Below are 18,305 nucleotides of genomic sequence, written 5' to 3' on the forward strand. Positions count from 1 at the left end.
AGTGACAATGACGGTAGTAACAAGTCATCAACTGGGTATATACTCAGTACCATTCCATCATTGTTGAACCAAATGAACTAATTAACTCCCCCGTTTCCAAGCCCACACATCCAGATATAGATTATTTCAAGCCACACAGATCCATTGTCAATTCACCCGTGCCCAAGTGATGTTGCCCGTTGAAATACACACAGACACCAACCTGATCATCAGGTGCTACACTCAGCATCATTAGGCGGACTGGCATCTCCACCCAGCTGACGCCAGCAGGACAAGAAGGAATTACGCCGGTACGAAACCACACCTGGCAAGAACAACCCACACAGACCGAAAGCATTTGAACACATGGTGATAGAAAATAAAAAGATACAATGTTGATAATAATAATAATAATAATGCATTTATTTTATATAGCGCAGATACAAGAAAATAAAATAAAATAAAATATTAATACAAAAAATAACATAGACATATATGGGAGCAGTAAAACTGCTTCTATGTGATGTGTGGTGATGTCACTGTCGAACCTTGCCATCGCTGGTCACTGTCCAGATGACACGAGTACCCACTGCCACCTGCACCACTCCAAATTCATGCTCTGGAGGGGAGACCTCACACCAGCCTCGGCCTCAAAATTTGTGAGAAAAGGAAGGGGTAATGATGAGGATGATAAAGGGTGGAAGTTACAAAAAAAACAGGGTTCCAAAGAACAGTTTAGTTTTATGTTTTTGTACACAGAAATATTGACTCATGAAAAGACTAAATGACATAAAGTAACAGGTTCACAGACTGATAATGTAGCAAAGGGGCATGGGAGGATAAAGGCACACATGGGCAAGACACGATACAACAGACACGAGTCAGTTCTCCAGATGGGATATTAGATGGGTGAAGGAATGGAGGCGAGCTATCAGCTTTTTGCGGAGAGTAATCAGGTATGGGATTCTGGAGAAACATTGTTGTGATCTGGCCAGGCTGGGGAGAACTATGGATTGAGAGGGCGAGATAATTGAGACAAGGCAAGGGAACACAGAGAGGCAACCAACCTGTTCGCTTTGGGTGACAAACAGACACGGGACTCAGCTTCATGCCGAGATATTCCAAAAAACACTGAGAGCCTTGCACAAGATCACCTCCGGGGAAGCAAGATCAGAAGACCACTGCCGCGTATCCCTCTAATAATGCAGCGCCGTTGAAGACCACTGGCCCGTACCCCTCTAATGCAGCGTCATAGACTGCAGGGCTTGCAATAGGTGACTTAATATCACAACTGGATGACAAATCATGAGTGCCATGGTCTCTTAACTGATGCATCTGGATTCTGCTTTTTTTTTGCTTTTTTGGCTTGCACAAGGAGGAAGCCCTAGCTTCATTAACGGATGTGCTCGAGTATGAAGCCGAGGTCGGGAGTGAGTCTCCAATCTGTTTGGAGAAGAGATAATTATTTCAATATTCTGAGGGGTTCTATATGACAGGTATCAAAAACAAGGATGGGATCATTACGCCTGTAGTCATACCTCTGACCGAAGAAGAAGATCCTGACTTAAACTTTATGGATGACAATGTTGTCGATGCTGCACTTCAGGATCATAACATCAATCACAAAGATTGGCATGCATAATCTCCAGACATAAATCAGATCGACTTTACTTGGGACATCCCATGAAGGTGTGTTTGTGGACACCTAATCCACCGACTTGCTTTTGATCAAATAGAAGAGGCCCTGATTGAAGAATGACAAAGTGTCTAATGGCAAGAGTCACATCATCTGATCTGGTCGAGGACAAGACATCTACAAGCTTGTAATGAGGTCATTAGTGGTCACAAACGTTACTAAAGCTATTCGTGCTCGTGAAAGCTTGCCTGTGATCTCTGGTAGACTGATGTCAGCCATGTTGTTTTCACATTCCAACTTCACTTTGCCTTCCACCAACATCATACTTGTTTATGGAGACTACATACACATCCATATGCTATTCCTCCTCAAAACATTGAACATCCCATTAATACGATACAAGGCTCAAAGTTTTTGGCATTTTATTTTTTTGTGATGAGTATATTTAACTAGTTTTGACCAGTATGGCCAAGTGCAAGCTCTGGGACAGCAGCCATTACCAATGCCAACTGCCCCTGACAACCTTGGTTCATGATGGAGGTCAGTGGTTCTTACTAAAACAAACAACAGGTTACTAGTGGTTCTTGATGCTCAATATTCTTCACGAGTCGTATTCACAGAAATAAGTACCAATCCCATTTGTCAATTAAGGCAAGGACGATGACTAGCGTTTCCTCAAGTCATCAAACCCAATGATCCGTTCTTTCAGCTCAGTGTGTGGGGAAACTGGCTTCCCATCTGCACAAGGATTCCAGTACAGTTAATCATGAGCCACCATGTCATGTCCAACATTTTATGGACATGGGGGAGTGGGTGCACTATGGCTAAAAGGAAGCCATCCCATCGAGCTGACCCTCCTTCCTCCCGTATTTTCAGATAAACAATTCCACATGATGTAGATTTTTAATTCTTCCTCAACTCGACTCCTGACAGGTTTCTCCCAATTCTAGTTCCTTAAAAAGTACCAGTCCCAGGAAAAAACATTTGAATATAGGGGAATGCATCCTTGTTTTAAAGGGTATTTTCCACATTTATTGATCGAAACAAATACACCAATGAATGGTACTTTGTATTAACGAACCACACACAACCATGGCCTACAAATACCTACCGCACATATTGTTGTGCTGTGCATGTGCATGATGTATACCTTGTGGGCAGCGCCTGTTGACCTCCAATCTCATGAGCAGTATCCCTTCCCACAGAACAGCCCAGACAAGAGATGAAGGGCCACAGCTCAGCTGCAGCACCTGGCTGGGAGTCTCCACGGTCTGCCAGCCATTTCCTTCAGGGTTATCCCGCATCACACCTAGTCGGAACATCATCTGTGGGAGTTGAACACGCCCAGCGAACAATCGTACATCCTGGTGCTGTGAACGTGCAACACATACGGAAGTGTTCAACAAAGAGCTCAACAGGACTGTAGACAGTCCTCTAACCAGACGGTGGTGAAATGGTTCAAGCATCTCCGAGTCTGGGAGGTCGGTGGTTCAAACCCCAGCCGAGTCATACCAAAGACTTTTAAAATGTTACGTGCTGCTTTCTTGCTTCACCATCAGCATTGAAAAGTTTAAAGAAGAAGAAGACGAAAAACCTCCATGAGCTGGCATGGCATCCATGAGGACGAGGAAATTCCTCCTGAGGAAAATGCCCCCAAGTGCAGTGAGAAAGGCGGCGTCATTGCCGTGGTATCGTCAGTACCCAGAGTACCCCAGGAATTGTCGGTACTTCCCCCAAGCTCAGTAGCAGTGTTTGTCTCGTCCAACAGTCTTGTGGTGTTGCGTATGTTCGTCTGCATGTCTGTGTGTATGTGTGTACATGCAACATCATGAGACTGTGTCTGAAGGTTCTGGGCTGAAAGGATCGAAGCCTCGAGGAAGAACGTTGCCCAGCTGATGATCCGCACGGTCGGGAAAACAGTTAATTGCTTACAGGTTGAGGTTATTACTTTCGGTGTGGGAACTATGTTTTGAGGTTTACAATTTAAATTTGAATATAGGATGTTGTGAAATTACCATCACTTACAATATAATCCAATAATCCTAAGCAACCGAAAGTTAATCCCTAATCCCTCTTTAACGGCACCAATGATTCCCACCTTCTTGTGGGATCAGCCGAGGAACGTTTATGACCCAAGTCTTTCACGAACCGGCAGGCCAGGCTTGAGGTTCGACTGAAAGAGATTTGAGCAGGAATTTGTAATCTGTCAAGGGTGTTGGCGATAACTCAACTACTCTTCATAAAGGACACCGTATTATCTTTAAAAATCCACCAACTAAGTCTCGCAGACTGACGCCCGGCTTAAGGTCCACCTGAGGGAAGGGGAGCCATGTGATGCAACACCCTGACTGTGTAGCTTCATCAAAAGTTTAGTCAGGTCGACAACAAACCAAGACTAGACAACTACAGGTGAGTGCACTACCTCTGCACATTCCTTTTGGGACAAAGTGCAAATTAACAACCCAGGTAAATGCTTCGTCCCAAATATCGTGAAAGGTACCAAACTGTTTTACCATAGTGTGACAAATTAGAATGCACCACATATCAAAATAACAAAATAATAATGGCAAAAATAAATAATTCTTAATCTTGATGAGGAAATTACCAGTGTACCACAATGTTCCTGAAAAGTGACCAACATCAAGGCCATTTTCTCAGATTCCTGATAATCCAAATGGAGATCAATGCGTGGTGCAGCATAAAAACTATAAATACAACTTAGCTGCTGATCCATGCACGTGTGTGTGCTGGGTCGGTGTTTCTATCCAGGGTGCAGCGATCTACACAATGTCACCAACTCACCATCCTGTGGATATCATACAGATGCGCTGTCCATTTTACGGATGTAAAAATTAATACGAGCTAAAACTGCAACAACACATGTGTGCAAAAATATCAAATTGTTATACACCTGAAAAAAGGCCAACCCCGGCCCGAGGGAAAATGGCATCTAAAGGTGGTTCATAATCGGGACATTATTGAAGATCTCTTCCATATGGACAGATGCGCACAGCTAGAGGAATATTAGCATGTCTATTTTTGGTCTCAAGGTTGTGGGGTATCTGGAACACACAAACACACACACACGCGACACCACCAGACTCGAATTCAGAGAAACAGCCAAAGAGCTTGGAGGAAGTGATGCTACTTCCTCGGGCATGATGGGTACAGGCAGCACCATGTTTATAACGTCGCATTTCTCTCCACACTCATTAACTCAATTAAGGATACATTTTCTCCCCCTCACGGTTGCCAACATATAGTAGGTGTTTGTCCATGCTCTATCCTTTTTAAACATATATATGTGTGTATATATATATATACACATATATATATATATATATAATGGTATCTGTAATCTGGTTCTCCAACCTAATGAGCGGACAACATGACGTCATCGCCATGCACGTCCGCCTTGCCTGCAAAGTTCCAGAGGAACCATCTAGCAGTGCGTCATTACGGATTATAAATACAGATACTGTCACAAGTGCATGCAAAACTCACAGTTACCGACCTGGTTTCGCCCTTGTTGGGGCTTCATCAGGGCAACGCAGTGAGGCTTTCCATACACTTGTAACTCTGTGACCCTTTCGGTTTTTATATCGGTCACTATGCGACCTTCATATCATCAGTGGAGAACCGCCAGCAAGGTGTCCCATACAGCTGCTGCTGCACCTTGCTGGGAGCGATAAGCACCGCCTGCCACGCGGCAACGTTATCTCTGGTATCCACTCATCATATGGAGCGACCTGGTTGCGGTTATATGACAACTCATCATATGGAGTCGACCCTTAATAACTCCCAACCGCAACCAGGTCGACTCCATATGATGAGTGGATACCGGAGATAACGTTGCCGCGTGGCAGGCGGTGCTTATCGCTCCCAGCAAGGTGCAGCAGCAGCTGTATGGGACACCTTGCTGGCGGTTCTCCACTGATGATATGAAGGTCGCATAGTGACTGATATATATATATATATATATATATATATATATATATATATATATATATATATATATATATATGTGTGTGTGTGTGTGTGTGTGTGTGTGTGTGTGTGTGTGTGTGTGTGTGTGTGTGTGTGTGTGTGTGCGCGCGCGCGCGCGCTGGATCAGCACGTCGCTGCGTCCTTGAACAACTCCTTAAATGCTGAACATGTCATTCAAGGACGACTCCTTAAATGCTGAACGTCAAGCAAGGAAACAGCACGTACCATTTTTAAAATCGATGTTATGACTCGGCCGGGGTTCGAGACACCAACCTCCCAGACTTAGAGTGGACGTTTCAAACATGACACCACCGACTCCGATTTGTTTTGGGAAATCTAAGTAGGACATACACCTTCTGTCCCACCACACCGTTATGCCCTCCCTACTTGTATACTGTACTTATTGGTTTACAATCAATCTTTTTCAGATCTATCAAATGTCAATTTGTTCTTCCACGAGCCTTGATCTTGTAAAGACAAAGCAAAAATGCACCACACTACAGGTGTTGTGATATGGTATATAAGGTTTTTGAGAGATATGGTTTTCTGAAGAACTTCATAAGAACCCAATAACAATCACTCGAGTTTGCCAGAAATGATTGTCCTGTTGTTTCACAGCTGAGTGATGGTATTCTGTGTGCTTACACTTGTAGATAATAGAGAATTTTTTCTTACAGTAAAGCAAGAAATAGAGTGTCTGCTATTTGAGCTATAAACCCAAGAATGACACCTGCGGACCTCATTTTGTAAGCAACTCCTTTGCTCTGATGATCTGGTGTTAATTTGATGGTTGGGCAGATTGTATGTAGTATGTACAATTGTACATATTAAAGCAATGTAAATGCCAATGTGTAGGAGGGGGCAGCGGAGTGAGGGGACAATGCTCCAATGCACCCTGCATCCTACTGTACCCCAGATTCCCCCGTGCGGCCTGCAGTGTATCACAAACACTAGTTTTGTCAAAGACTGGTGTATGGGTTCATTTGTTGTGTTTTTGTGTGTATTGCTCGTTTGGCCTGGTGGGTGCAATGCCCCTACATCTGTAACCCGGGAAGTTATTGTTACGTTTGTGGGGGGTAGGGATACCTTAGTTCAGGTAGAGTGTAGAGATTAGGGTGCTCCAACTGTCGTGAAGAAGAAGAACCACCTCAATGTACCATAAGTAGGGATCCGGTAGACCGTGTGTCGGGTTAAGCTTGTATATTCGTCCCCATCACGAGGAGTGGGGCTTGTTAATTAGCGAGGGATTATGGGTAAATTAACCCCCTGTGTGTCGTTACCTCTATAATTTATTCCTCTGTTTCTTATGACACCGCACTAGACACCTAGCCAGAATCCCGCATTTAAACACACCAACTAAATAAAAACCACCGGAAACCATGAATCAAGCACTTCCGCCAACAACCCCGACTTGGTAAGTGCACAGGACAGGCAGCTCCGTGGAGACACGCCCAAAGAGTGGTGATTGGGCGGGGATTTGATTGGCACCGAGGACTGGTAAGGTGGCATGTACTGATTGGGGAAGCACACAGATGACGTCAGAGCCTGGACGACAAAGAAAAGCGCCGGCGGACATTTTCTCTCTTCCTTGCCTCTCATTCTGGATGCCAGAATGGACAATTGTGTGCCGACATCTTCTCGCCCCTTCTGATTTGGACACCATCACGAGCAGCCATGTTGGGAGATCTTGCTGGTGGTCGTGAGGAAGACGAGCCACACACTGGGAACCGCGTGTTTCCAAGCGGGAACGGCGAGTGGACAGGCACAGCCCTTTCAATTTGCGCGCGAGGCCCGGAGTGAAAAGACGTGCAGTGAGGCCTAACCCGCGAGGACGAGCGCACTTTCCTGCCAAAGACAGAGACGATCTTTGGCGATTCCTGGCGACATACACCAGCCGAGTTGAGCTAAGTCCCCACAATAAATTGCACACATTTATTTTCGTTCTTTTATATTTCCCTTTGTCTGTGTGCAAGTCTGTGGGGAGGGTCCTTCAAATTTGGAATTTCGTTTTATCGTGCATTTCTTTGTTACCGGCATTTTCTTTAATAAACCTGTTTATTTTTGTACATTTTAAACGTGTGTTGTTTTAGTTCATTTATTGCAGGACATCGGGGGTCGAGGACATCGGCGGATCCGTGAAGGTAAGCTCTTCAGCATCCTCCCCTCCTTCTTCCCCCCCAGCATGTATTAACTCCGCCATTGAACTGAACGCCTCGGAGTTAAAGCTGGTTCGACAATCCGTTTCCTTCGACGATTTTAATCGCGAAGAACACGACATTATTTATGATCTCTCCACAATGTCTTTGTAGAGCTTTTATTGGCCATGGTGGTGTAGTTTGTCGGAGTATGTCTGGTGTTGGCCAACGTCTGAGCGTTGGGCTTCAACTTTTTTGTATTGGCCAAAATACATTCTGCAATTTATTCTTCAGCTGGACCAACCAGCTTAATGTCCCATCGGACAGACAATCCAATCTTTTATGCAACACCACTTGCTAAGCACCAATCTAACTTTATAGTCGGGTCAGGAATCGATCCCTGACTACACAACTTAAAGGAATGTGCACCACCTCTGGCCCATCCCGTCATACAATACGAGATGCAGTGCAATTCACTGGGTGTTAACCAGGAATCAGTTTAACAAGGACAAAGTGAAGCAATGTTTATAAAAGTGGACGGAGGACACACCTTTCCATCAACGGTGACAGCCCATACAGAATGGGTTCCTGAGTCGTTGTCCCACATCTGCCAGCCTCCCATTGTGATGTCACTGAATAAGACTTGAGCACCACCAGCATCCGTGTTCCCATCACAAATCTGCAGCAACAATGCATATGTGGTTTTGTTGCTGCCATTACCACTGCGTATAACCATACATTCACATAAACCTTTGCAACGCCGGTAAAAATCAAACTCATTGACAGTTTGAATTCCCTCGTTTTCTGTATTTTGTTTCCCCCATATTTGTTTGTGCATACATCACACGAAAGCCAAAGACAGGAGAAGAGCCCATTTTATACAACATTAGAATCTGGGATCGCAGGACCAAACAGTGGAGTTCTCTGAGCCGATATCATGAAGACCAATTGTCTGGCACAATACGGACTCCCTTTCCCAAAAGGTAAAGTTTCTGCAGTTTAAAAGGTAAACACAAACCCAAGGTGCTGCCACCCTGTAGAATGATGCCTCTCACACATCGCCGAACAAGATTTGTACTTAAAATGGAACACGTGACTTGCCATTGAGGGATGGCTCTGTCACACCCTCCTCCTGTGCTCTTCATATTGAAAAAGGCAAAACCTCAGTGACTCTTGCAGAAATGTCTGAGTCACGTGGTGTATTGGACACCTCCTCACGGTTGTTTTTTATCACCCTCTGGGAAAACCTCGTGTGCCGATTCATTTTGACGTTTATTGGTTTGTATCGTTTTACTGTCTGTGCATTTCATCTCCCCCGAAGTTTTGTCTCATTGGAAACCAATCATTTTCCTGGTTCTATCCATTCCCTGGTGTTGGGAATGGGCTAACTAATTAACTAACTAATTAACTAATTAACTAACTAACTAATTAACTAACTAACATAATTCCCTAGTGTTGGGCTAGCGGCTCGGGTGCCGGCTTAGGATCCTCGGATCCTGGGTTCGAATCCCGGTCGATCGCTGAATTAACGCCAGGGGGGTTGACTCAGCCTGTCATCCTTCCGAGGTCGGCTAATTGAGTACCAGTTCACTGGTAATTCCCTGTTTGTCGTTAAAGGCGGCAAAAAGGGTTGGCGTCAGGAAGGGCATCCGGCCGTAAAACATTGCTTCAAAAAGGGGACCGAAAAACAACAACAACCACGGTCCCCGAAAAAGGCCAACCCCCGCTTGCGGGGAAAAATGGCCTCTAAAGGTGGGTTTTTTTTTTTTTATCCATTCAGAGTGCTCCCTGAGTGGGGAGATGGCAGAAATACCAACCAATGGACAAAATAAATGGTGTAAAGGAGAATGGGAGCAGGGAAGGTGGGAGTTTTTAAATTTTGAGCCATTTTTGCGTACGTAATACATAGGTGAAAACTTAGGTAAAGGTGCTACCTAAACCCTCTATATGTGACCCCACTCCCCCAATGGGGACAATTGTTATGATCACACCTGGGCCCAACGATCACAAGACGCATAGCATCGATGGCAGATCCAGCGACGACGGCGAACGCAAGAATTCCAACGCTTGCCGGGGGTGTAGACAGCAGGAAAATCCACAGCATAAGTCCAACCCTAGAACAAGAATGACAAAGTGATTGTGAAATAAAAACAAACCCACGAACAAGGAAGGCCTGGTGGAGCTTCTGGTACGAGTAAAGATTATCGTGTTATTCGTACACAGAGAAATATTTTAGTAATGTTTTCATTAGTATTTCTTTAATTCCTCTTCACTACGCTCCCATTTTTCTCCCAAAACCTTGTCACCTGTCTCGATGACTTCCGCGTATTCTCCAACACAATCTTCCTCAGTCACACTACACCCAACTATCCTCCTAACCCTGACATTTCTTAATAATGTTGAAATGCCTAACTAAAGAAAAACGATGGCTCCGACGTTTCGACCGAGTTGTGTTCATTCTGGTATCGCGTGACCAGTGTTATCTACCCTTGAAAATCACGTGACGTGATGACGAAAACGATGTCGGGTCTCACCAACTGCAGTCACGTGATGCTTTCCTCCCCTTTGGAAGTTTAGCTATCACCTGGCACACCAATACCCCACACAAAGACCATTCGGTAGTCGCAACCTCAGACCAGTGCCTTGACCAATGGACAGCTATAATAGTTGGTGGTGCATTCATTTTTAGCTCATGTGACGCTTATGTATTTTAGCTCATGCATTGGCGGGTTGTCAGTCCGTCAGTCCATCAGTCCGTCCGTCCGTCCGTGCGTCAGTCCGTCCGTCCGTAAACACTTGCAACTTCTTCTCCGAAACCGCTGATGGGATTGTGACCAAATTTGGCACAAATTATATTTGTTATGTTATGACTAAAGCTTGTTCACGGCATTAAAAAAAACCATCGGGATCCAAGGGGGTCTACCGGCGGTCAAAGTAGATCCAGGTTTGACCCCACAAAATAGGAATTTACTTTTTTCTCTGAAACTACACACATTATTTCGATGAAACTTGACCACAACCTTCATCACCCATGATGTACCGAAAATTGTTCACAGCATTAAGAAAATCGAAGTCTGAGAGGGTCTATGGGGGGTCAAAGTGGGTCCAGGTTTGACCCCCCAAAATAGGATTTGCTTTCTTCTCTGAAACTACACACACTATTTTGATGAAAATTGGCCACAACCTTAACCATTTGTGATTTACCAAAGTTTGTTCAAGGCATTAAAAAAAAAATTGAGTCCTGAGGGGGTCTCACTGGGGGGTTGACCCCCAAAATAGGTATTTTTTTTCTTTGTTTGTTTAAAGTCTTACGATCATGTTCGTATGATTCTACATGCTGTCCTGTCTTCTAGCAACCATTGAAATTGGTTTAAAATACCTACAGTTAGTGTAGTACACTGTTTATTCTACAAGGTGAGCACCAAGGGCATTGCCCCTATGTTTTTTTTTTTGCTTAAAACAGTAGCTGTATTGTGCCTTCATAGTTCGCTGCCTGTGAAAGACCAAAAACAAAAATGCAATTGCTTAAACTTAAAATTGATTGCTTAAACGACCCGAAATCTATGAGTGAGATTGCTGGATTAATCAAGTTACCAATCCGGAGTTCCGCAACTTTTTTTTTGAAAAAAAAACTTGGAGTTGTATTTAATTCTGAAAATACATCACACGTCATATAATGCATCATTTGGGAGGGGTAAGGTGGGAGGGAGATGTTTGTACAAATAAATATGCAGTACCTTTTTGTATACAAAGTCGAGGCTCGGGGAAGAGCTCGAACAACGAACGGATCAGGATGCAACAGGACAAACGGAACAGTAGGTGGGGGCGCACACTAACAGCTTGAGTTAAAGGACAAAATAGAGGGAGACTTGGACAAACAATGGGTGTGGGGAGGACGAATGGGGTGGATGGAATCTCTCAGGATGGAAAAACTGTAAATTTGGAATGAGGGGGAGAGGTTTGGAGGTGGTGGTGTTAACGAGGGTAGAAAAGATCATGGTTAGATTCAGAAGTCTCACTCTGAAACAGACTTTAATTTCTGTTTCAGAGAGATACCTTATCGGTAATAGTGGTCTTTCATCATTTATTTTTACATTTTTCCAAGGAACATGGAGGAGCTTGTTCATCAACCACATGACAGACAAAGACAACAATAGACATCCATGTATTTTTACATTCATTACAAGGACATTGGGAGATAATGACCAAACACATATGGTATATTGGATTTGAACCTTGGTTCCCTACATCATGGGCCAGCTGTTCAGATGGGAAGAGTAACGGGACAACCCGATTTAGAATTTGATATCCAATGCAACTCGATTTTCAGAAGTGAAACGGGAAGAGACAATTGCACCGGTTTAATGACATTTCCAATGTCAGAGCTGGATATTTTGAGCAAAGGCCAAATATAATATTTTATTCCTCATAATACTATTACGTTTGTGGGGGTAGGTGATGAAATACTGTAGTGGAGATAGAACTGTGTAGGGTAGCATGGCCCATGTGTGAGTAGGAAGCCAATCTCTATGTATTTAAGTAGAAAAACTGTGAGCTTAACATCGTTTATGTGTCACCACATGGGGGTGGTGTTATGTTAACTAGGTAGGGTTTAAGATTAGTTTCCCTGGTATGTAATTGCCTCCTGTGGTTTTTTCCTAACGTTTTTACTACCACAAGGCCAGCCTTGCAAAGCTCACCATTAAACAACAACAACAACACCCGACAGAACTTCTGACAGAAACCCGAACATTCCCGAGCAGCCTAAACCCCACCTCCAAGGAATAGAAATAAACAATTAACCCCGCCCACCAATCAAATAAGGAAAAAGGCCATGCCCCGAAGTTCATCATTGGTCGAGCCCGACCATGGGGCGATTCAGTGGGACTCGGCAATTGGTCGGGGTGACGTCACAGGTAAGGTTCGAGCAGGAGAAGAGGAAGAATCGCTCAGTCTCTCGCTTGTGCTGGCTTCGTAGCGGGCAGTCACTTTGTCTCAGGTGCGCTCGTGCAGAGAACTGTCCGGAGCTCAGAGAACCTTTGCAACGTTGGAGCCAGTGGTGTGGATTGACGGTGTTGTTTTTCGGGGGAGCTGGAGCCCACAGTGGGCTGAGAGGGTGAAATATTGGAAATATCTCAATATCTTGGGTTAAAATAATCCCCTGATAGTGGTTGAGGGCTCGTTAGAAGCGTATTACTAAGCTTATTACAACGAGAAAAAATTTGTTTTTAAATTTTGATTTTGAGGGGTCTGGGCCCAAATTACCATATTTGGGCATTTCGGGCTCAAAACACATTTTCGGGTATATCTTGGCTTAAAAGAATCCCCTGATAGTGGTTGAGGGCTCGTTAGAAGCGTAGAACCCTAGAACCCTAGAACCCTAGAACTTGATTCAAACTCAAATTATTCAAGAAAATGTTAAAATGGAAATAGACGCCCCGGAAACGGCTTGCAATAGATTTTCGAAAATTGACTTTTGTGTGAAATTCATTTTTTCTAATTGCCACAAGTCAGATTTCACAATATATGCATTTTCTAAGGCACTGAGACCTATATTTTCAGAAAATATACACTGGAGTAAATCTGGCTTGTGGCATTTTGAAATTTTTACAGATATGCGGCAAATTTTGGGTGGAAAAAACATCGATTTTATGGGTAAATAATCAAAAATCGGCAAAAAATTTGACCGAAAACCTCAAATTTTTGGCACTTGAAGGCTGTACAGCCTAATATTTGATTAGATTCAGTGAACTTGGTACATTTATGGTTTAGTATGAAAGAATTAGGTTTAATGGGCATAATTTTGTCATTTTCTTAGCCTTTGACAGATTTATTGGCAAAATACAGTTTCCGCGAAACCATTGAGCTAAGGTTATCGCGAAATTGAAATATTGCCGATCTTCTAACGTTCACCATTTTTCTTGGAGTTGAGCTTTTGACTTACTTTTTTTTTTGTTAAACTGGATTTTTTTTCTAGTTTCTGAAGCACTCAGAGCCATTGATGCCTGATAAGAGTCCATTTTTGGTAATTTCCAGGCTCCAGCCCACTGTGGAGCCGTGTCACGTTTCGGTGGGAGACAAGAGCGAAATTCTCACGTTCGTGGCGACACGGAGAGGAACTTCGTGCCATCTTGTGCGTTTCCCGCACGAGTGGCTTCGGGTCGCCTTGGGCTGCCGACTTCATTCGGCGATCTCGATGGAGCAAAGCTGAGTGCCGGCCAGCTTTATAACATTTTATTTCCATTGTCTTTCCTCTTGTCTGTTTTCGTGTTTGAGTGGAGACGTCTCAAATTAGGATTTAGTTTACCTCACCTTTCATTTTTATTCCGTGCATCAATTTCATTAAATTTAATATTGTGGCTTTTTTTTGTTGTGTTGTTTATTCGTTTTTTGGGTTCGAGTATAGGCCCAGTGAGCTCCGTGCAGGTAAGCACCTCGCCCCTTCAGTCCCGTGCATGCCATAAAAAGTACCGCCAAGATTTTGGCCGTTTGCCTCGGCAATTCCTGACCGTCCGGCTATCCGTCCAAGGCTGATGTTCATCGGCCGCGGACTTGACAATACTGTTTCACTTGTCAAAAATAAACTCAACACCAACGCCCACAAAATAGACATTCTGGGATATTAAAAAATTATTGTCAAATAATCCATGGGAAGAGGTTCAGTCTCTTGAACTTTTTGGCCTCACAATCAGCCATGACCTCTCCCGGGCCTACAGTATACTGTATAGCAAAACTGGCCTCCAAATCCAGCCGGAGACAGTTCATCCTCCTTTGTTCCGAGTCATTACTTAAAAACAAATCACAACTAGATGGTAGTCGTAGAATACTGTCTTACCCTGCGCAGTCAACCTGGTGCGAGCCAACTCTTCTGTTTTTGAGCATTTTAAAAATTTGATCCAATATGGCTGCCAGACCATGCGAGCGATGACATCATAAATTTATATTCTCTAATATAATTGTTGTGTAGATCACGCTCAATAAATTTAAAACTAATCAGAAGAAGCATTGTCCCTGTCGAATTATGACGTTATAATTATGGCACCAATGACGTCATCGTTAACAACACTTATTCCCCATGCGGAGTTCTTCACTATGAGCCACATTTCAACTTTTTCCATGGAGCGGTTTTGGAAATATACAGGTGCAACGTTTTTCGGTTTTTCCAAGATGGCGCCTGTACCATGTGACATATGATGTCATAATTATCATTAAAATATTCTACAGGAGGCAGCGCTGCTCTGCTGAAAATTTCCTGTCCATCACACCAACAGTTGCAGGGGATTTATTTTTTTTCATACTGATCAGATCAAGCGTTATAATTGTCGAATTATGACGTCATAACGAAGGCACCAATGACATCATCATTGACAATTCTTATTCCCCATGGGGAGTACTTGACAATGAGCCAGGTCTCAATTTTTTTCCATGGAGTGGTTTCAGAGATATGGAGGTGCGAAGTTTTTCCAAGATGATGCCTGTAACACGTGGCATATGACGTCATCATTATGATTAAAATATTCTACAGGAGGAGGCGCTCCTATGGTCAACATTTCGTGTCAATCGGACCAAGAATTGCAGAGAAAAAAAAATTCATACTGATCGAATCAAGCATTGCACTTGTCGAATTAAGATGTCATAATTAAGGTACTGATGACATAATCATTAACATATCTTATTGAAGTACTTGACAATGAGCCTTGCTTCAACTTTTTCCATTGAGCGGTTTGGGAGATATAGAGGTGTAACGTTTTTCCAAGATGGCGTCCGTACCACCTAACCTGTGGCGTCATAATTATGAATTTTAAAAAATTATACAGGTGGAGGCACTACTATGGCAAGATTTTGTGTCAATCGGACCAACGGTTACCGAGAAAATGAATTTTAAAAATGCAGACACGTACGCACGTACGCCACACGTACGCAACCGAATGCCTAACCCTGCTTTTCGCTTCGCGAGCGTAGGGTAATTATTTACATCCAGTAAGGTCTTTGTCTGTAGCTCACTGGAATACTGCTCTTCCCTATAGGTTGGCACCCCACAATCACATCTGTCTGTCCTGGATTCTATAGACTCTAACACTCAACATTAGAGAGGTCTCTTGCAATGAGGCCGAAGGACGAGGCCCATTGTTCTCACATTACAGACAGGTGCATGACCTGTCTGATTTTCACCACCTCTACTCAGGTTTAGCTCCCATTGCTTTCAGTCCTCCAACCATACTCAGCAACTCAAGGATGTACGAACTGTTTCACCAAGTACAAGGCTACACCCCAAAAATCGAGGCCTACTCTACCGCACACCAACTATTTTGTTCCTATTTTCTGTGGTAAGCGGACTGCCATCCTGAAACGGGTCAATTCCACTCTTCCCTCTAGGGGAAGAATGCACGTGATGCTCATACAGCCTTTCACACCAGAGTGAAAAGTCTCACTCGACTTGACCCCACTCCCTCCCCCACCCCCCACGCCCCGCATTTATCCCCTCTGATCCCTCTCCCCCTCCAAGTAGTATATATAAGTGAGAGTTTACTTGCTTACTTGCTTTCTTGCTTGATCATCGCTCTATCAACTTAGTTATTTAGCTTCAGCAAATGCTGTACTCCACTTCTAATTATATAACCACATGTAATATGGGTTCAAAACAACACGTTGAATTATCAAATTTTCAATCACAAAATTAATGCAAATCTTTCAATTGCAAAATAACATAATCTATACTATGAATGTGCATTTGTATATTTTATTTGTTTTTGTTTATTTGTCTATATATGCTTAAAAAAAAAATCCAAACCAAATCCAACCAAATATCATATTGTTGCGAATATGGAATTTGGCCTCCATATCCGCTTGTAAATATTCCCCTATTTTCTCCAATACTCCCCAACTTTCCCCAATCCCCCATTCCCTAGTCCCATTGCATGTAAATAACAATCAGTAGAGCCGACCTTCCCCTTATTCCCCCATTAAATGTCGTGCCCAGGTCCACCGCACCACACGTAGACAACTTTCGGACATCTTCCTAGTTATTCTTAGTCTATGTCAGTTAAGGCCTCGTCTCCATTAATTATGACTCTTCGTTGCACCAGAATGTGATTATATGGCATCAGTAGTGAGTTTGGGACCTTTCCCATACCTCCTCCCATCTTCTTCACCAAACAACAACAATAACAACAACTACAACAACAATTACAACAACAATTACAACTACAACTACGACTACAACAACAGAGGGGCGGGGAGTGTGCGTCCTCACACCGGCTCGGTTACCCGCCATGACCATGCGCTCCACGGCGTTACCCCGAAGGGGCTGGCTGTCAGCTCCTCGTCAGGGGCGGAGCCAGTAACCCCCCCACGCACCCAATGAGAAGCAACGTGCCGATTCCATCTGGGGCGGAGCTAACGAGCCGAGGGCGTGTCACTCCCCGCCGGATATACGCGGCCCCGCGCCGGATGTGACGTCAGATGCGCCTCAGCTTGGAGAGAGAAGCCACCGCCACCCCCAGCGCGACGATACCTCCCCGCATCTTTGGACCGGACCGGACCGTACTGTACCCTGCCCCGAGCCCAGGAGGACCTGGAGCCATCGATACCCGCTTTCCTGCCATCAACCCCCGTGTGAGTCAGCCGTTGTCCCGTTTGTCTGTCGTCTGTCCGGGGTTAATATAAGAGTGTGTCTAAGTGCCTGTCTTTCTGTGATTATACCTCTAGCCCCTGTAATCTGACCTTTCCGTACGAATATAATCTCCTCCGGAGGTCTTGAGAATTGAAACATTGGTGTCGTATTGTGTTATTGTAATCCAGCCGGGTGTCTTCTTTTTCTTATTGAGCCAGCATCGCGCGACTAGTCAACGTTCGGGCACAATCGGGTAACTTGTGCAGACGTGGTCATACCATAAAACCGCTCGGTAAATAACATCCAAGCCACGTCTGTAACAATTGGTGTCGAGGAGTGGAATTCGAACCCGGGACTAAATTTATTAGGCCCAAATTGGTAACAAGTAGAATCGATTCGGAGCGCGTTTCCCGCGCGAAATTATAACGGCGAAATTTGAATTTGTTTTACGAAAATAAAATAAAAAACCGAATTTTGAAAGTCGCGCTATGGCGGGTCAAGACGGCTGGGGTCCGGTAGGGGAGAGTGAGGCAGGGTCGGTCCAGGACCAAATTGAGGGACATGAGGGACATGAGGAGAGCGAAACAGCTGGGGTAGCAGGTGCACAAAATGGCGCTCTCGCGCACGATGCTTCAGGTGCGCAAAAAGGCGCCTCGCTGGTCACCGTGCCCGCGACCGAAGTAGCGCCGCTGGGAAGATTGGAACTTTTTTTTATACAAATGACGGCCCTTATGGAAAAGAATAGTGAGCGATTGGAAAACCAAATGGGGGTAATGGGAAACCAAATGGGGGTAATGAGGGACGAAGCGAGGGGTACCGGTGAGAAGTTAGACAATAATTTTGAGGAGTTAGACAAGAAAATTGAGAAGTTAGACAATAATTTTGAGGAGTTAGACAAGAAAATTGAGAAGTTAGACAATAATTTTGAGGAGTTAGACAAGAAATTTGGGAAGTT

At 44.1% G+C, this 18,305-nt stretch overlaps 1 protein-coding gene across 2 annotated transcripts in view; it reads right to left on the minus strand.

Moving 5' to 3' along the window:
• Positions 1-18,305, minus strand: part of TECPR1 (tectonin beta-propeller repeat containing 1) — an 83,607-nt gene that overhangs the window by 39,189 nt on the left and 26,113 nt on the right. For both annotated transcript variants that reach the window (XM_068126843.2, XM_068126844.2), the window contains exons 4-8: positions 9,729-9,851; positions 8,288-8,416; positions 2,766-2,940; positions 528-628; positions 203-304 (exon numbers count right to left, since the gene is read on the minus strand). In XM_068126843.2, the coding sequence (XP_067982944.2) occupies positions 203-304; positions 528-628; positions 2,766-2,940; positions 8,288-8,416; positions 9,729-9,851 (630 nt within the window). The remainder of the gene's footprint in view (positions 1-202; positions 305-527; positions 629-2,765; positions 2,941-8,287; positions 8,417-9,728; positions 9,852-18,305) is intronic.

This window comes from Myxine glutinosa, chromosome 10 (assembly GCF_964187855.1).
Source record: "Myxine glutinosa chromosome 10, kmMyxGlut1.1, whole genome shotgun sequence".
In the NCBI taxonomy this organism is placed as follows: Eukaryota; Metazoa; Chordata; class Myxini; order Myxiniformes; family Myxinidae; genus Myxine; species Myxine glutinosa.